The 22,965-nt window shown below is 34.6% G+C and overlaps 1 protein-coding gene across 1 annotated transcript; it reads right to left on the bottom strand.

Moving 5' to 3' along the window:
* Positions 1-281: 281 nt before the first annotated feature.
* Uhmk1 (U2AF homology motif kinase 1) lies at positions 282-21,150 on the bottom strand. The gene is made up of 8 exons (XM_015491915.2): positions 20,719-21,150; positions 19,178-19,470; positions 18,107-18,298; positions 15,992-16,086; positions 9,495-9,571; positions 9,308-9,406; positions 7,608-7,696; positions 282-7,058 (listed from the first exon to the last, which is right to left on the bottom strand). The coding sequence occupies exons 1-8, from the start codon at positions 20,984-20,986 to the stop codon at positions 6,912-6,914; spliced, it is 1,260 nt and encodes a 419-aa protein (XP_015347401.1). The 5' UTR covers positions 20,987-21,150; the 3' UTR covers positions 282-6,911.
* Between the last annotated feature and the right edge of the window lie 1,815 nt (positions 21,151-22,965).

A 22,965-nucleotide genomic window follows, 5' to 3' on the forward strand; every position in this document is an offset into this window, starting at 1 on the left:
AAAAAAAAAAAAAAAAAAAAAAAAAAAAAAAAAAATCCCTACATTTCAGTATCATTCCAAAAATGAAAAAACCATTCTTCAGAGATAGTTTAAATTATAAAAATTTTTTCAATGATAGCTTTTTAGTAAAAATTAAATCACAACTACATTAAGCTCTTATCTGAATATGAAGTATATATATATATATATATACACACATATATATATACATATATATACCTTATATGTATATATTTATAATATTATATGTATATGTATACATAAGTACAAAATACTGGAAATGAAAAACCAATTATTTTATTTTTAAGCTTTATTTTATCACTCTTATAAACACACATCAGAAAGCATATCAACAGTGCATCTTATGGTAAGTCAGTTTACAACAAAACTGAACAAGGCAATTGTGTTTACAGAAAAAGTTTTCAGCAAAAAGTACGCAATACAGTCCATCAAAATGCAGTGTTTATACTTTTAGGTACATAGGAACGTGGAAAATAAAATTCTTTGCTACTCAGCAAGACTTTGGAAATCAGAAATTGAGGGATTTTTGAAAAGAATTTCTTGGTACTGACACACATCTACATTTATAGTCCCACTTATTTGTTAAAAACAAAACAAAACAAAAAACAACTCACAAACTATAAGACATTACAACGATCAGAGACCATAGTGCCAAGAAATGCCAAGACCAATTTGCTACTGAAACAACTGGTAGAAATGTTATAGACAGCTATTCACTGTGCAAGGTGATATTCTTGCAGTTCTGAGGTGAAGGTGAACCTCAAGAAGAGGACACTCCTCATAACTGGCTTTAGTTTAAGTGATCTTTCACATACTTTGTAATGACACCTACTCATCAAAAACATAGCAATTGCATAAGGGGAAATAGATTTTACTATTCACAACCAACCACTCCAGTGCTGACACAGGAGGCCATAGACTTAAAATTTATTGATTACAATGGGATTTCTAAGAGTGGTTGAAATATAGCAAAGATGGAGCCTTTGGGGGGTGGGTAGGGGAATCCCTTGTACCCCAGATTCCACACTGTTAAGGAATGTTATTTGAAATTTTTCAGAAAAAAAATTAAGAATGAAAAGAGTAAATCCTTCTGGACAAAATGTGACAGCTTTACTCTCTAAAATAAGTAATCTCCCGAAGTGCAGATTAAGTTTTTAAAATTATAATAAATAAACACTATTTAAGTTCCATAAGGTGCTGTAACTTTGCAGCTAGTGCATTCTAATGCCACTCACTGAACCCAATATGCAAAGGGAAACAGAGAGATGGCTGATCCCCAGTTTCTGATCCTCGATGTGCATGAAAGGTTAGTGAACACCAAATTCAAAAAAGCTGGAATTCCAATATTTACTATTAAAAATCAGGATAAACTGAAAATGGATATTTAATCTGGTTTTATAAACTCTTAAAATAATTTTCTGGGAAAGTAACAACAAGGAATGTATAGGAAAGGCAATATTTCTACTCTACAGGTACCCAGTCTGGATTTTAAAAAATAAATGATTAGTATATATAAGATTATAAACACCAGTCAGGGAGTCATTTTCTTCCCCTCATCTATTTTTTTTAACCCTTAAATTTGGCAGTCTTCTGAAAATATATGCCAACAAAATAACTATAGATAATTTGAATAACTGAAGAAATTCTGAATTCATATATGCATGACTTGAGAATACCTCACTACATTTGTTTTATATACTCACTGTCCTGATATCATGAATGCAATTAAAAGGGAAATAAATTAAAAGAGGAAGGCAATCTGGGAAAAAAGGGTGACTACAGATAATTCTCACTAATAGCTTACTATAGGAAGTAGCTCTGATTTTTATGTGAGGGCTTCCTAAAAAGAAACAAAAAGAACTAAAACAATTCTGGGTTGTTTTTTTTTTTCCAGAATGTGACTTATTTTCATTATACAAAGTAGTATAACAAAATAAGTTCTCTTCTGCATCACAAAGATTAATAGTCATGTAAGGCAAATTAGAATGTTTCTCTTTGCCTTTAAATTAAAATATTATGAACTCAGTTCATAAAATATACATGGTCTTCAAAAAGTCATCAAGTTTTCTTCAGGTTACTGTGGCAGTTACCCAATTTAATGGGAAATAAAATAGGGGCAATCATTTGGTAAGTTTCCCACGAATTCCAGCATTTATGGTGCCACAAGCACAACTGCCAAGATTATGATAACTATCTGAAAAGCGCAAATAAATCAAATTTAAAATAATAATCTTCATAAGCAGTACAAAGAATAATGAAAGTGCTAGCTATAAGAAAATAATAAGAACCTCATATTAGGAGAACAAAGTTTGCGTAAACTATATATCTTATATCCTGAAGATCACCTTAATGACCACCTATAAAATATAAAATTTCCTAAATGCTCTCGGCTCACAGATATTTCTTTTACAGCCCATTTCTCCTATAAAAAATCACAGCAAAAATATTTAAAATTGTTTACCTTCTTAAATATCCATAATATTTGTCAACTGTATATGTTGTGAATCTACTTACTGGTCATCACATAATTCAAAAATATTAACATTTGGGGAAAGTGGCTATGATAACATGATATATTCTGTGGTATCAGGTAGAAAAGAAGCTAACTTGAATCTTTAAAACTCTGGGTACTCTAAAAATCAAAATGTCCATGTTCCTCTATGATTAATATAAAATCTAAATATAACCATAGGCCTCAGATGAGCTCCCCTATAATGAATACTCAACATTTGTATATTCATTGAGAAGGCTACTAATGAATTCTAACTTGACAGACTACCATCTCAAAATAAAGGTGATTCAGTGAGCACCTTAAGAAATGGGAATTCTTTTGAGCTAACTGTGACTAAAGACTGGTCTGATTGTGATCACACTTGAAATAGAGAGCTAGAGTAGTAAAATTTGAGGAAGGAACCTGCCATTAAAAAATGAAGCTAGATCCAGGGAAGAATTTTCTGCCAGATACCTGGCTTTTCCATCAGACATAATACTGGAATAAAATTAAATATGATAGTTTTACATATAACAGAAAAAAAAAGATACCAAGGAAATTTTGGACTTTTTAACATTATGTAACTCAATCCAAAAGTTCTTTCCAGAAAAAGTTGGAGGTGCAATTAATCATCATCTGGGAAGCTTTCACCCAGATGAGTGTGTTAATATTTCCCAGGAAACAAAAGGCACTTGCTCAAATCCTTAACTATCTATACATCCTCCAGGCTAAAAGCCATGATGTGATTCCATCTGTACCCTAATCTGAATAAAACCACCCAGCATGTACCCTTGCATAAGAGTCTTGGTAAAACGTGGTTACTGAGAGTCTCCCTGGCTCCCTCACCCAGTAACTGTATTATTTTAATTATTATCAGTTACTGCAGAGATTTTCATTAATTATTTTTAAAAATGCCATGCTGCCAAACATAACTGATAGTAAAATTATGTTAAGATAAGCCTAATTTAAAAAGTCAGAAAACAAGCCTAAGAAAATGATGTTAGTCACCTGTATTTGATGAATTAACTCAAAAAGAGCCATGAAACATAATATGAGTAACTTGATACCCTTACCAGGGGGATGGATAGTCCAGTGTACAAGACAGAATCAAGTATCAGGCCTGTAGTTTTTCTTGAACTTCCTCCACGTGGCAGCATTGCTGCTGGCAGGTTAGCATATCTCAACACTCTTTAGCAGCTGGAGTACCAAAAAGAAGGCCACACTTCTCTCAATTAAAACAAAAAAGAAGGATGAATAAAAGTATACTTAAGGTCTTTGTTCTAAAAGCAGCCATAGTTTTGGCTCAAGGTACAGCAGAAAAGGAATTTCTCTAAAGAGAGCTGCTATGTTGATGGCCATACAACAAGGAAGACATTCAGTAGTGATAAATGCAGATCTCTTATTGCAAAAGGACAAATTTTTTCAATTCCTTTAAAATGCAGCCAATACTTTTAGCTAGTGCTATCTCACTGAGGTGTCTTATTCTTCTTGTTCTTCTCTAAATACAGCATTATAGTTTGAATAGTGGCTAGTTAGTCACTTCTTCCAATATGCTTCTAAAGAACCCAAAATTTCCTATAAACAATTCATATGCCTTTTCTAGGGTGAAATGTACCATGGCTATACCATGTTACAATAAAGAAAAAATTGGGAAGGTGAGTGGGAAAGAAGCACAGGTATTATTTTAGGGAAAGGAAAACTACCTGAGATAAAATTTGTCCCCAAGAGTAGGGGTTAAGTGACATGAAACCTCACCTCTTTACCCTGCTTCTCAGAAAGAAAATTTCTAGGTTTTCAATAACTTTGAAGAATTCCTGTGTATTTCATCCTTAAAGAATCAAGAAAATTGCATCTTTCATAATATTTTGTTTCCAGTTTAAGAAGATATTTAGATTAAACTTCTGATAATATCAGAGGGAGGGAGAATCTGCAAAGGTCATCTTTGGTAGAATGGGCTAAGAGCTATAAACGATAATTTAAGTTATGGTAGGTATCTTTTTTTTTTCAATTTCGTGGCTTTCATATAAAATATTTAATTCAACGCATGGTTACTTAGACTCATCAATTATTTCTTCAGCTCCCTTAAAAATCTAGTTAGCATCTTCTGAAATAAAATTCTACAGTGTTAAACACTAATATATGTATGAATACATCTGCAATAAGATGATCAAAGAATGCTGTGAAGTACAGCATCAATGTTAGCAGCATACTGCATGACTAAGCTTAAAAGCCTATCTGCAGTTTATTTGTAAGGATTTTTCTTTCTCTCTTATTTTTTTTTTAGGGGTGGGGGAAAGAGGTACATGTGCTAGCCTAGAATACTTGCCCATAAAAAGAATTCATCTGTAGAATGTCTTTATTGGAATATGCATAAGGACCTACTGTTTCTAAGCAGCAGCTAGCCATATAAAGAATTATGCTTTTGGAAAGCTTAGGTCATCACAATATTGGCTCTACCCTTCAATTCTGACTTGAAAACAAACCAACCAATCAATCAATCCTCAAAAGAGCCAAAATAAAAAAGGATAGTTATTCTTCCTAAGGGCACGTATCAGGGATGATAGTATAAGACCCTTTGGTAATTCATAAGTCAGCCTCCTTATACCAAATTTGGCTTCATAATAAATATTAAGGGAGAGCCCTGAATAATTTGGTAACAACTAAAATGTCAAATAGTGATTGTGTGAAGAGGCAAAATAATTCATGCCCTATAATGCAGATTCTAATTGGGCTCTCAATAATTTGCATGGCACAACAAGAAAAGCCTACATGAGGAGGCTTCCAACAGGGAAAGATATAAAAGACTTTTTCCTGAGGGAAAAAAAAAATAATAAATAAAAATTTCATTTAGGTAAGAAAATAGAAAAAAATCCATAATCTGTACATAACTTGTCCTTTTTTTTTTTTGTACAATCAGTGCTTTACAAAGGTTTCCTAATTTTTATACCTTTAAGGACAATCATAAAATGAGAAGAATTCATAATTATAAGTCTTAAAACCATGTAATCAACCTGTATCCATAAACTCATGCATATTGGCAACTTTTACTCATGAAAACATTTGATTGCTATAAATCCTTCTAAGATTTGAGTTTTTCTTTCTTCTAATTCCATTTGTCTTAAATCTTCACCTTTCTTTACTTCCTAAAGTCAAAAACCAGACCACTTGCGATGATGTTCCTCTAGCTTGTCTTCAATTAAGCACAGAGGTAGAGCATAGAGGAAAGGGAAGACAAGGGCGTGCTGGGAAAGTAAGTGAGAGATAAAAGGAAGTAAAAAAAAAAAGGATCCTTGATTATCTGCCCTCTTTGCCTTTTTGTCCCCCCCCCCTTTTTTTTTGTGATCCACTTCAATTTTCCATCCTACTTGGTAGAATCACATTTTGAGAAATCTAACAGTTATCACAGGAGATTTAGTATAAAAAGATGAGCCAATCAAATGTTTAAAGAAGACTGAAGGATGGGATAATTAACATGTACCTAAACTTACTTTGTTCCAATAGAATGAATAGTTTCAATACAACTCTGGTCTAGAGACTCCAGTTTGTTCTCAGCCTCTCAGGAATGACTGTTTTGTCATTTACATTCTATCAGACAGACCAATTTTAAAACACATACATCTTAAATCTTACAAGTGTGAAACAGATAGGGAAGAGATGGGTATAGACTGTATTAGCTCACAAGACTCACACTATAAAGTACACTGACTCAAGTTTTCTCTAGTCTTTCACACCTGCACATTCACTCAAGCAAACATACTAGACATAAAAATTGTGCAAGATCAAGCATCAGCTTTCTATTTTAAAAGCCTTAATAATATTTAAAAAATGTAGATAGGCTCACTGCAGTTTCTTTAAAGGAATATTAAGTACTACAGTACTCCTTTAAAAAAATTCACAACTCAGTGTTAAGAACACAGTAGGTAACTGCGGCTTGACAATTACTTAACATTATCGATAGCATCCAGTGCCAGATATGGATATCAACAATAAGAACCACCTGATAACATAAAGGAATAATCTTTAAGTGATGTCACCAACCCTAACAAATTTAATAATACTCACTACAACATATTATTCACCTTTGCTTCATAGTCACATGAAATAACTAATATCTGTTTAGGTTACATACTTAAGAGCAGCACCTGCCCTACTGCACGATAAAAGGTTGCCCACATGGATGCTCTAAAACCCCTCAATGTATAGCTGAGAGGTCTTGTCCTACTCGGTGCCAAATGTTTTTATGCAACATTGCTTGGGCAATGACTGCACATTAGTAGGATAAATAAATATATGAAGTATTCCCTTAAAATGGTAAAGGAGTACTCCTGCATTCAGATGTGGAATACAATAATCCAAGAAATGGAAGAGGAGAAACAGGAAATAGTCTTTAGGTTACTGATTAAAGCAAGGTTTGATAAAGATATCCCCTCTTGTAGGCACTCAGCGGGTAGAATGTAGCCACAACGAATTTCCCATCAAACATCCTTCCAGTTAGTAATTTCTGAGCAGCTTTGGAATCACCAGCATTTGCATACTCAACAAAGACCTGAAAGAGGAGAGAAAAAACAAAGAAGCTTCATGTCCCTAATTGTTTTAGATCAGCGCTTTAACAACTTTAATGAATATGCTAGTCACACTCCACATAAATATGTTTTCAGGTCCCAAGAGATTATAATAGAGCTGAAATATTCATATTGCTCAGTTTTTTACTGTACTTTTTCTATGCTGAGATACAACACTGCTTACTGTTGTGTTACAACTGCCTATAGTATTCAGTATAGTAACATGCTGTACAGGTTTAAAGGACAGCAGCAACAGACAATACCACATAGCCTAGGTATTTCAAAGGCTATTATTATCTAGGTTTGTGTAAATATACTATCAGTTCACAGAACCACAAAATAGCCTAACAAAAATTAAATGATAAATAAAAGCAAGCACACTATAGAACTTTTTTAAAAAGTAAGACAAGAAAGTAATAATTATTCATAAAGCAAAACTACTAATTTTTGTGTATGTTTTTCTATACAACACACTTAATGAAAAATTTCAATAAGCTCTGAATAATTCTGAAATTATAAATACATTCACTTACTTGCCCTCTGCCAGGATTTTCCTTTGGAACAAGCAGAGACACTACTGGTCCATATTTTTGACATTCCTCTTTTACATCTTCTACAACATCTGGTATTAAAACACAAAACAGCAACCACTTTCATGTATTAATAATCATTCATCATTTGAGAATTTAAAATCAAAGAATTCAGGAATACAAATCTAAATAATGAAATCACGTTCCCTATCTTCAAAAATAAAGCTTAAGTACATAGTTTAATGCGTTTAATACTTTTCCTTCCATATTTTAACTTTAAAGTTTTGAATAGTTGAAACACTCAATAATAAATCAAAATTTTAAAAAATAAGTATTTAATTTTCCTCCCACATTCCCAATTGCCATTTCATGCCCCTCTTGAAGGCAACAAGCATTATCAGTTTCTTCTGTATCCTGCCATAAATATCATCAGCTTATATAAGTAAATTTGATTTTATATGCTTAAAGAATTTAAATCTTGTATTTTCTTTATTAAACAATATATCTATCAGAGTTTTCTATATCATTACATAAAATCTTCTCATTTGTTTTTTGATTGAGTAGTACTTTACTCTATGAATCTTCAATCAATTACCTGATATTTTTCCTATTCATGAATAATCAAACTGTTTCTAAACTTTTTGACACTATAAACAATACTGCAACAGATAAATTTATACATATCTCACTTCATCTGAGTCTTTCTCAGTTGATATTCTAGAAATGGAATTGCTGGTCCAAACTGACATAAATTAGTAATTGCTAGAATTATCAACCTGCCTTTCATAAAGATTTACCAGTATAAACTTTCTCCAGCAATATATGAGAATATCTTGTTTTCTTACACCCTTACCAACAAGAGTATCAATCAAATGTTTTTATCACTGATAATGTCCTGGGTAACAAAGACACTACAGTTGGTTTTAATTAGCATTTCCTTCCTTTCTAAGATAAATATTGAGGGCCTACAATGTGTTCTTTCATGTAGGTTATGTTCCAGTGTTACTATCTCTTGGATAAAATCCAAATTCTCAAACACAGCAATCAAGTCTGTTAGATATCTATACTTCAGCTACCATTTCAGTTTTAACTAACTGCTTTTCCCTCAAATATCTCAAGATACAGTCATGCCAACTTGCTGTTCTCTGAATATGCCACACTTTCTGTTTATCTCTTTATGTTACTTCTTCTTCAACCCCCCAACTTTTAGCCAAGCAACTCTAACTGAGCTCAGATTTGACATCTACAGACAAACCCTCACCAATCACTCAGACTGGGTTAAACACTTCTCCTCTCCTCCCGTACATTACCCTACCCTCAGATTATCACAACTACTCCCTTACTATATTAAAAACAGTAATCCCACAATGACACATAGTAAATAGTAAATAGGTCTTGAGTGAATGAATTGCTAAAAGCAAAAAAGAAAACTAAAAAGAAGAAATGAAGCATGGAGAAGGGCCAGAAAAGACAGACCAGAGAGAGAGAGTTGCTGGAGAAACTAACCTTCTTAATTAACTTAGTAAAGATCTAAAAGAGCCAAAAGGACCTTATTCAAAAGGAGTATTTTAAAGATCATATAGTTCAATATTCTCATTAAACTTTCCTGTAAGTTAGGAAAAATAAGAGAATCTTTTGAATATATGTCTACTCCAGACTTAATTAAGAGAGACACATTAAAATATAACTTAGCAAGCACTGACCTTCATATTCTTCTTCATTCTCAAGATAATCATCATCCAGCACATTGAGCAATCTTAGGACTGGAGTAGGAAGCATCACCAAATCTTCAATATGAGGGGCTGTTAAAGTTCATTAAAATATGGTTAAATGTAAATCCTCCCCCCACAAATAAATTGATGGAAAAAAATAAAGACATATACAGCTTACCAAAAGGAATGCTGAAGAATGGACTGCACAATGCCATTTCAGCAGGAATCCTTCTGCTTGGATCATCATGAAGCATGCTAAGACATAAAAATCAGTGTCTTTACAATAACTGTCAAATCTTCTGAAAAGTGTAACAATTTAAAAAAAAGTTCATCACAGCACTAATTATATTAGCATGGTTTATTGAATCATTCACCTATAAAATGTTATTATGAGTAAATGGTACAATAAATCATAACACACATCTATAATATAACATACTATGATTAAATAATGATTTTGATTAATAAATGAAACATGAGAAAGTGATCCACATTCTATAACACTAAGTGACAAAAAGTTAGACAAAGATTCAGGGTAACACAATAAAAAAAGAAGATAGTGGCAGGGTAATTATGACTCTTGTCAAATTCCCCTGATAATAAAACAACTTGAGCAAAACCAAAAACCCATCTCCAACAAAATATAGGGATAAAAGATCAACAGCAAGAAGACTTGTACCATATCAGCATCTATGTGTAAGAAAGCAGAGGAAAGCAACTGTTCATCTGATGAACTAGAAAAAAGAATAACCCAAAATGGCCAACAGAGACTCACTGGGTAACACAGCAGGGTAATTTGATAAAAACAGCTAAAACTACCAGGGGCTATATTTTTTAATATGAGGTGAAGATAAGAGAGCCTCTGTAAAATTTGAAGGAGTGGAATAATCCAGACACTAATACCTCTTAAAACAAACTAGCAAAATCCCACAATGAGAAGAAATCAGAATAGAATCCATTCTGAGCAAGACAAGAGACCAGAAAACAGCAAAGGATGGGGGAGGGGCAGGAGATCTCAGCAAAAGACTTTAACATTGCATTATTAAAAAAAAGAAGCTTTATATAATTAGAAAAGTTGTCCCTACTATACCTTCTACAAGTTTAGGAAAATAAGCTTCACATAAAAATGTGTAACAATAAAAGAATTATAACAAATTTATTATATAAAAAAGAATTACAAAATAATACTTCTCAGACAGTGCTCATATGCTGGAAAGATATGAATATAATATGAAAGAACACTATAATCTACCATTTAAAAATAAGCTGGCATTTTAAATAATATATGATTAAAAGAGTAATAAAAATCAAAATTAGTCTCAAAACTTAGGTAAGAAAAATCAGGAAATAATTAGAAATTTTAAAAAGATTTAATAAAATAAGATTATTGTAGAGAAACTGCAAAAAAGAGAAAATGCAGAAATATGAACACTTTTAAAAATCAAAAAGAAATAATAGAAGAGAGAAAAAAAGATTCAAAGAGTGGTCATAATACTGAATATAGAGGAAGAAAATCCAACATTCATATGAGTGCCTGGGAAGAGAAAAATTACATAGAACAAAATACTAAAAACTGTATAATTTAAAAACAGTTTTCTAAGATATGAATTACACACTGAATTGCATCTCAGTTTCCTGAAACTACTGAAACAATCAAATTAAGATATATTCTGGTAAAATTAATAGACTTTACGGGGGAAAAAAAAGATGAAATGATGAAATGAGAAAGTATGAAAGATCCTAACTTCATTATTATATTCTAATTCTGGCATTCTTTTTGTCCTTAAGAACCAGAATCTTGATGTAGAAGAAAGAAGATACAAATATAAAATAGAAGGAAAGTAAAAACCTCTATTCATGAATTTGAATTAGAAATATCAGCATGAACTCCATTAACTTAAAAGGTATAAAGGCAATGACTACCCCAGCAGTAAGGGGTATTCCTAATACCCAGAGCGTAGTTTTAAAATACTAAAAGAAACCAGGCTTCTTGGAAAAATGACTAAGTCCAGGTCTGGGGCAAAAAAATGTATAAAATAATGAGAACATCTTTTAATATTACACAAAAAAAGAAACTATCAAAAATAATGTCTGCCAAAACCAATATGTGGAGATTTCCCATTCATAAAGGATGAGATAGTTTCAGCTTTGAACAGGATAAAAACTGCAATGGATTGTAGCACATCAAATATATTTAAGTCCATTAAATATATTTAAGTTTATAATGATCTTAGGTTTTTTTCTCCCATTTATTAATTCTTGATTTTATTTCTTGTGCTTTAGGAATCCTTTAAGGAAGTCAGGGCCTAATCCCACGTTATGAAGATTTGGGTCTACCTTTTCTTCTATTAGGCAAAGGGTTTCTGGTCTAATTCCTAGGTCCTTGATCCACTTTGAGTTTTGTGCATGGTGAGAGACAGGAGTTTAGTTTCATTTTGCTGCATATGGGTTTCCAGTTCTCCCAGCACCATTTGTTGAAGAGGCTATCTCTTCTCCCATGTATGTTTTTGGCTCTTTTGTCTAGTATGAGATAACTGTATTTATGTGGGATTGATTCTGTGTCTTCTCTTCTGTATCATTGGTCTACATGTCTATTTTTGTGCCAATACCATGTTGTTTTTGTTATATAGCTTTGTAGTACAGAACAATCAATGAGGTAAAGAGAGAGCCTACATTTTGGGAGCAAATTTTTGCCACACACACGTTAGATAGAGCACTAATTTCCAGGATATATAAAGAACTCAAAAACCTTAACACCAGAAAAAAAAAAAAAAAAAAAAAAAACCACAACCAAAATACTCAATCAATAAATGGGCTAAGGAGCTGTATATCATAAAGATATACAACTGATCAACAAATATATGAAAAATGTTCAACATCTCTAGTATTTAGAGAAATACAAATCAAAACTACTCTAAGATTTCATCTCATGCCAGTCAGAACGGCAGTTATCAGGAATACAGACAACAGTAAGTGTTGGCAACGTTGTGGGGGAAAAGGCACACTCATATACTGCTGGTGGGACTGCAAATTGGTGCAACCACTCTGGAAAGCAGTATGGATATTCCTTAGAAAACCTGGAATGGAACTACCATTTGACCCAGCTATCCCACTCTTCAGTGTATACCCAAAGGACTTAATCAGAATACTATTAATGCAGCCACATCAATGTTTACAGCAGCTCAATTCACAATAGATAAACTGTGGAAGCAACCTAGATGCCCTTCAATAGATAAATGAATAAAGAAATTGTGGTATATATACACAATGGAATATTACTCAGCATTAAAAGATAATAAAATTATGGCATTTGCAGGTAAATGGATGGAGTTGGAGGTTATCATCCTAAGCAAAGTAAGCCAATCCCAAAAAAACAAAGGCAGAATGTTCTCTCTGATAAGTGAATGCTGACCCATAATGGTGGGGAGCAAGGTATGGTAAAATGAAGGAACTTTGGGCAAAGGGGATGGAAGGGATGGGAGTGGGTATGGAGGACAGGAAAAGTGGTGGAATGAGATGGACATTATTACTTTAGGTACAGGTATGACTGCACATATGGTGCAACGCTACATTGTATACAATCAGAGACATGAAAAGTTGTGCTGCAATTATGTACAATGAATCCAAATGCATTCTGCTGTCATACCTACCTAATTAAAATAAATTAACTAGTTAAGAAAAAAAGAATTTTTTTTCCCAAGTGCTAGGGATTGAACCCAGGTGCTCTTTACCACTGAGCTACATTGCCAGCCCGTTTTATTTTGACCTTGGGTCTGAGTTGCCCAGGCTGGCCTCAAACTTGCAATCCTCCTGCCTCAGCCTACCAAGCAATTGGGATTAAGAGTGTGTATCACCTTGCCCTGCAATATTCTGAATTTTTTTAATTGATTTTTTAAAAAAATAAGTGACAGCAGAAGGCATTACAATTCTTATTACATATATACAGCACAATTTTTCATCTCTCTGGTTGTATATAAAGTATGTTGACACCAATTCGTATCTTCATACATGTACTTTGGATAATGATGTCTATCAAATTCTACCATCCTTGCTAATCCCCTGCTCCCTACCTAATAGTTGGAATTTTTTTAAAAAAGAATAATCTCTTTTGGAGGCTGACAGGAACCAATTCATTATATTGAAAACTAGTAAAGAGAATCAAGTTTTTAACTTTGTTTTTGGTTAACCAAATGAAGAACAAATGGCATATTAAGAGCATCAACATCTCTAATGGATGTAAGCATCAAGAACCAACAATTGCTATCTCAAGATAAACATATTATGTGCCAACTTATGATAGAACACAATACTATCTACAGTCTTGAAAAAATTAATCAAACCCTCTAGATATATCTACCAATTTATAAGAATAAACAGATATATGGGGCCAGGGGTACAACTCAGTGGTAGAGCACTTGCCTAGCACGCACAATGCCCTGGTGGTCCAACCTCAACAGCACATGTATATGCATGTACACGTACATACACACACACACACACACACACACACACACACACACATACACACACAAAACCAAGAATTATGTGAAATTATAATCATACAAAAATCAGTAAGATTTGGGTTATGAAAAACTATACAGAGCCAATAACCCAGGTTGTATAATAGATAAGTTAAAAGGGTTGGGGGGAAACAGACATGTATACCCATGTTTACAGCTGCACAATTCACAAGAGCCAAATTACTGAGATCCAGCCTAGCTGACCCTCAATAGATGAATGGATTAAAAAAATGTGATATATATATATACACAATGGAGTTTTACTCAGCCATTTAAAAAAAAAGATGAAATTATCTCATTTGCAGGAAAATGGATGGAACTAGAGACCTTTATTTTGAGCAAAAAATAAACCATACACAGAACGTCAAGGATCATATGTTTTCTTCCATATGCAGATATTAGTGATAAAAAAGGAAAAGAAAGGTAGGGACAAGTCTCATAAAAATCAAAGGGAGATCAATCAGTAGAGGAAAGGACAGACCAAAGGGTGAAAGGAGGGGAGTGAGGAAGTGCCAGGGCGGGATATTGACCAAATTATATTGTGTGCATGTACAAATATATAACAACAAATCCCATCGTTATGTGCAACTATAATGCACCAAATAAAAAATGTGGGGGAAAAAGGGAAAGAGATGGAAAGGTACCCTTTGGATTAAGAGACTTAAAATAATTGTTTTTTTTAGACGAGCAAAACTAAACATCTTACGGATGTACACTTGGGTAATAAAACTATAATGTAATCAAGGAAATGATTACCACAAATGTAGCATAGTGGTTACTATTAGGGGAGGAATAGAGTCTTGAAATAGGGACTAGATATATAGAGAAGTGCAGGGGTAGCTGGCAAAGTTTTATTTATTGATCTGAATAGTGATTACAATGTTCCCACATATACATGTTGTCACACTAGCATTTTAGTATCCGTTTTATACTACATTAAAAAAAAGGTTCAAACAAGCTGCATGGACACAAAGTTCAATATGCAGAAAACATAAGGAAATTCACCAAAATGCTACCATTAGAAGTTTGGGTTATATTTTTGTTTTCCTTATCAAAATTTTTGGTAATTTCCACATTCAGTATTATTAGTATTATTAAAAGGGCAGGAGGTAAGTTATTACTTAAAAAAGTATTCAAAACTAGAACTTAAATCATTTGACTTACTGGCCAAAATCAATTACATAATTTTACACTGCTATCTCTTCAATGGAAAATGCAATTTGTAATTGCAATGGAAAATGCAATATCAATCAGTTTCTAAACAGCTATTTAAGACTAATTTTAAAAAAATATACATATAAATATGTATAAAATTAGACAGATCTAAATAAATTATGTGAATTATAACAATGTCAATTTACTGGTTTTGATTCTGTGTTACAGTAATATAGGATGTTATTGGGAGGAACTGGATAAAGTTTGGACTCTAAGACTTTTCCAACTGTCTGTTGAATCTTTATTAATTAAAAATAAATTTTTTTAAAAACACCTAATTTGAATGCATATAGGGCCAAATTCCAAAGAAACTCTAAGATTCTTACTTAACCAAGAGATTCACCCTTTTCTGGCATACTTGTTTATTCATTTCGAGCCCACCAAGGGGGCTCAAAACCCCAAAGCCCACTATTTGATATTTCTTATTTTCAAAACACCTACTGTATTTGGAGCTATTCAAATATTGGAAATGCTCTTTTTCTCTCTGTTCCCAGAGAGTTCTGGTAGTAATTACAAAACATAATTAAACCTACCTTATTCAAGAGTTTTTTCCTGAAGTCCAAAAGCACACTCAGCCTTCAGTTATTAAATATCCTCTTTTAAAAAATATATTTTCCATCAAGTATGAAAAGTACACAAGAGGTCAAAAGTACATGCCCCAGCATCTACCTTCTGGTGAATAAATAACTAAGGAAGAACTTAACATATGGGACCCACCATGAACAAAAGAACATTCCTTTGAAACCAAATTTTATAAAAGTACTTAAATACTTTAGGTTCTCATAAGAAGCTAGCCTATATAGAATATCTTAAGTTCTTATTTCTAAGGGAGTAAAACCTTTACAAGATCAAGAAAATCACAAATAATAAATCCATTCAGGAAAAAAAGGCTTCACATTGTAAATGTACACAAAGTAAATTTATAGCGCAGACAATGTACCTTTTGATAAGGTCTCTTAGGTGATAGGCTGGAATTGCGGCATTCACCACTGCTTTACTGGCAAATATGTGATCAATAATAGCAGAACTATTTGCCTGAAAAAAGGAAGAAACATCTTCCTTAGGTTATTAAATTCAGTTTGTATTTATTGACTACTAGGCATATAACACTGTTTAGTGAATAACATGCAACAGAAAACATTCTGAGAGCTTATAATCTTAATGGAGAAGACTATATATATAATCATAACTTTCTAGAGACAAGGAACTTTCTTTTTCCCATTCTCAGCACCTAACTATATGTGGCACTCAATGAACCTCTAGATGAATGAATAAAACTGAAGAACCAAATAAAATGTAGTTTAAAGTGAGAAAATGAGTGTGTAATAGGTGAATCAGTGTGTCTAGTGACTGAGTCTTCAACTGATTTTCAGACAGAAAAACTATCACTCAGAAAATGAGAGTGTTACTATTTGTCACATTATTCATACCTTAAATCTTCATGGAATATAAAATTTTTTCTTGAGTACTATGCTAACTCAGCATGTAAAACTGTATGAGTAAAAAGACCTAATACCATCATTATCACCAAAAATTACTGAATGCCTATCATAGGCCATTAAATATGCTAAAAACTAAGTTAGCATTTCTTTTTAAACCTTGATACTCACAGGAGATATGTTATTACTATCCTAAATTTACAAAAAGTTAACTATGGTTTAACAAATCCAAATAAATAACTTAGTAAGAGGTGAAAGCAAGATATGAACCCCAATAGTTTTACTTCAGAGTCCACCTAGCAATTCTGTCTCTGTAAAAGTGGTAAAACAAAATAATGATGTTTTAACTTGATAGGCTTATATTTGGGATTCCATTAGTACATATCATGCCTCCAAACTTCACACAAATTTTACTATAATCCAGTTCTGTTGAGCTCTGGGTCAAGCAGATACAATCCAAGGGTTCAAAGATAGTCAAAGCTAATTCAAGTAATAGATCTACACTTGAATTAGCACTAGAGGAATAATACTCAGCCTCTGGACTAAATAGTCTCCTGAACTGTTTGGGATAAAAAAAAAAAATACTGATTTTACTCCCATGGCAGCATTTTTTGGCCAAAAATAAGCATTGAGGTATGTCTGCTAGGCTCTTAAGTACTCCTTGGGAGGGAGGAAATTAATGAAAATAAAACTCTCTATATTATAATAGCCATAAACTATGTATTAGATGCTCAAAAAAATAATTGTTGCTTAATATTAAAACACTTATTATCCAATACTGCCCTTTAATATCAAAGCTAATAATTTGAAAGCATTATATTATTTATCAAACCTCTAAGTGAAAGAATACTAATGTCATCAAAACACTGAAGTCCCAAAATATGTTTGAAAACATGCTGTAGTTATTTCTTCTTATACACATACAAAAAGTTCATTCAAAGATCAGAAGTTTAGAACTTAGAACCCATGTTCTCACAGAAACAATGAAATAAATAGTGGTCATTACACCATATTCACCCATGGTATATAAATAAATTACAACATAATGTGGAACTGTGGAAAATACTCTAACTTTTGAGTAGGAGGAACAAAATTTGGGAGCCAAGTCTAAAACACTTAGCTATATAATCTGGAGCAAGCTTTCCTATCTGTGCCTCTAGTTTTCATTTTCAAAACAAAAATAACCAGTATTCACTCTATCCTTAAAGAATTGTTGGTAGAACTGAATGAGATTATGCATTAAAATACTTTTTAAAACTACAAAGTTTAAAGCATTATGTAAAGATTCATTTAACTTACAGCTTATGGTTCTATTAGTAATACTTCAGAACCTAATATAACAAAAAAAATCACTTTTGCTTCCTTGGGAAAATGCATTAATTCAAACATTTTATCAAACACTACTACATGCCAGGATCCAGCTAGTAACAGTGAAAATGTAATGCTCATTAGTCTGTGGATAGCCATGGGAGTGATTAGTGGCATTGAAGGTACTATCAGTAGGACAAAAGAGTATGGATGAGAGGATGCAAATGGATTCCTCAATTAGAATTATCATAAATTCAATACACTTAAATTAATTAAGAACTCCAAAGCAAAACACTAGTACAGTTTACCTTCCATTCCTGAGATCTAACTGTATGTTTCAGTTTCATTCCTGAGAACATTTCCAGTAAAATAATTCCTAGGCTCCACAGATCAACAGCTGAGGTACATTCTGTATCACTCTGCAGGCCAGCCTGGGCCAAGCAATTTTGCAGTTCTGCTTCAGGAGCCCGATACCCGTCTGTCTGAATATACTTTACATCCTAAAGAAAATGAATACAAATTACAACTAATAAAAAGCTGCTCACCATCATTACAACATTAAAGCCCTATCTTTACAATGTATTTAGTTCTCTAAACATGGAGTAAAACACTGCCAAATCGAATGCCAAAATTTTTAGTCTTTGGTTACTACAATACTTTTGGTTCATTAACAGGGAAGTTCTCACAGGCAAGATCTACACTTTCCACACTGCTACTCATAAAGAAGTTGTCTTTAAATAGTTTACCTAGTAAGTACTGCTGATAAATAAGAATACTCTGCAAAGAGCTGATAAACTAAGAATGAAGGCTGTGCCAAACCTATCACATGCATTCTGCCATGAAGTAGAGCACCAACACTGAAGACACCAGGAATAGTAAGTCAGCAATTAACCAAATGCTCACAAAATTAAAAAAAAAAAAAAAAAAAAAAAAAAAAAAAAAAAAAAGGTATTCTATGTAGGTTAAGTCTTTATATTAATTCCCAAGGTCTCTTGTACCTCACTAGTTCTCCCTACCAGACACAAACATATGTTCTTTTTTTGCATGGTGGCACTGAAATTCTTTTTTTTTTTAAGAGAGAGAGAATTTTTTTTAATATTTATTTTTTAGTTTTCAGTGGACACAACATCTTTATTTTTATGTGGTGCTGAGGATGGAACCCAGCGCCCCACAAATGCCAGGCGAGCACGTTACCACTTGAGCCACATCCCCAGCCCATGGCACTGAAATTCTTTTGCTTTGTTTCAACTCTAGGCATTTCAGTATTTTAGACAGAAATGCCTCTTCAGTCCTTACTAAACTACCCTTGTTATTTAAAAATATTTGGTTTAGACCACAGATTTTTAAACTGTAAGGAAAAAAAAAAAGATATTTCTTACCTGATTGCCTTCTTTGAAGCTAAGTCCAAAGTCGATGAGTTTAAAACATTCATTCTCTCCACTCCACAATATGTTACGTGGCTTGAGGTCTGCATGGACATAACCCTCATGATGAAGAAAAGCAAGGGCCTCCAGAACATCTCTGGCACAATGCTGTATCATCCACATGGAACAACCCTGGTGACTGGAATATAAAAGTAATTCCGAAACACTGACATCCAGGAGTTCAAGCAACAGACAGCGCGATGGCACATTTGGAGAGAAGTGGATTGTAAAGACTCCATATAAAGTCACTAGAAAAAGAAATGAATTATAATAATTTAAAAATCAAACTCAGAGTAAATTACTAAAAGCAGATGACTCTGCAATACAAATCTAGGATAATCTAGATGACGACAACTTTGATGAGCAAGCAAGCTTCCATTATTTTTCCCATGAATAAGAACTTTGGACATAATAATCTTCAACAGCTGATTTCACTGTATATTCAGTGGTGGGTAAATACATACTTAGGGTGCCAGGCAAAAATTATTGAAAGTAAAAGTTCCAATTGTAGAAACTCTCTTCAAAACAAATTGAAGATTGCTTCTTGACCCAAAACAGCACTCTATACTCTAAATATTGAAAGAGATTAATTCTTTCTAGATGACATTTAAACCTAATCTTGCAGAGATTCAACAAGTCTTGAGGCCTGCAAAAATTTTCCTTCAACACCAAGGTTATTGTGATACATTAAATTGCAAGCTAAAAAAAAAAAAAAAAAAAAAAAAATTTTTTTTTTAAAATGCAGCACTAACATTAGGAAATTCACCCCTAATATGGTATTATAAAACAGGTCACTTTAAATTAATTAAATTTAAAACTTTAAATATTTGCCAGGAAGTAAGGCTTTCCTTTATTAACCAAAGCTATATTCAATTTTAAGTTCTCTGTTGGTGTAACGACAATAAAGACTGTTTTCACAAATCAATCATCAGTGATCATTATAGAGCTTACATTCTGAATATCTGAGTCATGAAACAGTCTTACTAAAGAAAGATGTTCTTAAATTTCCCACTTCCATAAAGACTCCTATGTAATACTGAGTCATTTCTTCCAAATCCACCCTATCTATATATGTTGATCTCTATGTGTTGTTGGCATTGATGTCAATACCCTAGAATAGTTCCCATTTTCTACTGGCATGCAAAGATTCAAAAATTTACACACAAGACGTGACAATCTGGCAAAGGTATACTCCCTTTTACTAAACAAGATACTTCTCTATGCTAATGAGTGCAGCAATCTTCGATGAGACCAGAGGTCAAAGGGATTTACTGAGCATCTACTATGTGACACTGTACAAAGCAGACCACCACTCCACTGGACTGCAGACAGTAAAAATGTGAAAGAAGCATGGGAAAAGGGCCGGCATCAGAAGATCTAGAGAAGGCCGGACCCGCTTCTCCGGCCTACAGGAAGAAAGACGGGAAGCCAGGCTGAGAAAGTAAATGCTTGGACTGGGACCCGAGCAAAGAGAGAAGGGAGACAGTGACAATTACCGATGTTCCTGTGACCCTGCAACTGCTCCAGCGCCGCCCTCTCTTTGCGGAAACCATACTCCGCTGCTGAGGCCGCAGCCCCGGTAGTTCCTGGAGGCAAGAACTGCTTGAGCGCTCCGGGGGGAGAGCCGGGGGTGCCGCAGCAGCGCACCCGATACACCGAGGCCGAGGAGCCGCTGCCTAGGCGGCTCTGTACCTGCCACAGCCGCCCGAAGGCCTCCAGAAACCGCGGAGGTTCGGCGCCCCACGCACAGCCGGATCCCGCCATGGTTACGGGTTGAGGGCCGACTCGGAGCTAACAGGACGCCCGAGGCAGGCCAGCAGAACCCGCGGTCACATCCCCGCCCGCCGGACCAGCGGCTCCGCAGGGAGGGGCCTGCAGCCGCCTCACCAGCTCCCGGGACCTCAGGCCGCCATGACACCGGAAACCAGAGCGCGCCCGGGTCTCAGAAGCAGGAAATGAAGGAAAACCCATCCCACAGACTGAAAGAGGCGGGCCCAGGAGGGGCGGGGCCGGAGAGAAGGACCTTAAAGAGGTAAAACCTAATTACCGGGTACATGCTATTCCAGGTCCAGTGCTAACCACTGTCCCACGCATTACCTGAAACTACATCTGGTCAGTTTTCTTATTGAGGCACTCTGTCTCACTAACAGGAACCCAGGAAAATAAAACTCTTCCTAATTTCTCACAGAAGGAATCCCAAGAGAAATATCCCAATTTACCAAAGGAGAGGGCTTACCATCATCTCCAGGCCCCATGATCTCTAGCCCTAATTAGGTACCAGATGCTTGTCCTTCTCTGTTCACCTTGCCTGTACCTGCTTCCTCAAACAGCATCCACCTAAGCAAAAGTGGATCTTTAACCATCTTTTTTTATTCTACCGTTTTACATATTTAACAAAAATTTATTAATTAACGAATGTGGCAAATATGAATCGGTTTCACAAACTAGAGTTTGTTTAAAATATAATCTTCTTTTCAGTAATTACTTTTTCCTTTTGTTGTCAGGGGGCAAAATTGCAACATATGCAGTTGAGGGGAGAAATAAGGAATGTCCACGAGTTTTTGCCCCTTTCAATGCTTTTTTCACTCAATTACTCAATGTAATTCCACTCTATACGTTCTTAATACAGAAAACGACAATCCTTAATGTTAGGCACTGCAATAGACATAATCAATTCACTGCAAACAATTTTAGATTAATCAATTCACAAGCAAACAATTCTAGATTAATTCTAAGCACTATAAACACACTTAATCATGACAGGCTAATGACAGATATTTTTTCTGTATGCTAAGTTTAAAAGTCTTAAACCTTAGGCTTTATGTCCAGCAGATGTACACTCACTTAGATCGCGATGACCAGGTCCGGAACCAAGGCAGGCTTTTCCTGGTGTGGAGTGAACAAGGGGCTGAGGAGAGGGTCCTAAGGAGAAATTGTGGCTCTCACCAGGGTCCAGAGGAGGCGGTAGGGTTTGAAGAGTGGTGAGGATCACGCAGAGGATCAGGAAACGATGACAAGTGATGGGATGTCAGGTCCTCATCAGGCTCTCCAGCTTGAATGCATCCTTGTTTCTGCTGGCTGAATCCCTGTTTATCAACTCTATTATATATACTAAATTTGGGGGCTTTTGACCCTCCTTTCAATCTTTATCAGCTATCAGGAGACTTCTCAGTGACATCATATACCCTGGAGTCAGAAACCTCTGGTGTGGTGATCTCCACCCTGATCTTCTTGCCTTTCCCTCTTATCAGATGAGGACAGACTGCCAGGGGACTTCTCTCTGTTTATCAGGGTGAGGGGAAGTAACTTGTCTGAGGCCACACTGGAGGGCTCTGTGGGTGTGCCTGGTGAGACACAGGTTTCAAACTGGAGTTTTTAAAATGGAATTGCTTAGGCTCAGGCCTAAGGCCATCCTCACACCTTTTTAAGTCCCTTTCTGATCTGGTGGCAGAAACAGTTTCAGACAATCTGCCTCCATCTCAGTTTCTCAGATTTTATCTAAGTTCCTAACTAGATGAGATGGCTTGCCAAGTGGAGAGGTTAAGGAGCCATCTGCTTTTCAATATCATCAGTCATCATTTTTGGTTGCCAATGAGATATGCCCGATTTCTGTCTGTATGGACCCTTCAGACTCTGGAACAGCAAGAGCGGTGTGCACTTTCTTACTGTTTCTAAGAAGCATTTTCTGTAAGTCTGAAGTCCACACAAAACTATTGAGGGCTTCAGCTTTGGGAATATAAAAA

This window comes from Marmota marmota, unplaced genomic scaffold (assembly GCF_001458135.2).
Source record: "Marmota marmota marmota unplaced genomic scaffold, marMar, whole genome shotgun sequence".
NCBI lineage: Eukaryota > Metazoa > Chordata > Mammalia > Rodentia > Sciuridae > Marmota > Marmota marmota.

What these genes read in the sequence shown, in the direction of transcription:
- Uhmk1 (XM_015491915.2), bottom strand. Translation starts at nt 20,986, where the DNA reads ATGGCGGGATCCGGCTGTGCGTGGGGCGCCGAACCTCCGCGGTTTCTG. An exon ending in GCAGGGTCACAGGAACATCG is followed by an intron (nt 19,471 to 20,718) that starts GTAATTGTCACT and finishes TTCTTTTTCTAG; the next exon opens with TGACTTTATATGGAGTCTTT. An exon ending in GCTTCAAAGAAGGCAATCAG is followed by an intron (nt 18,299 to 19,177) that starts GTAAGAAATATC and finishes CATTTTCTTTAG; the next exon opens with GATGTAAAGTATATTCAGAC.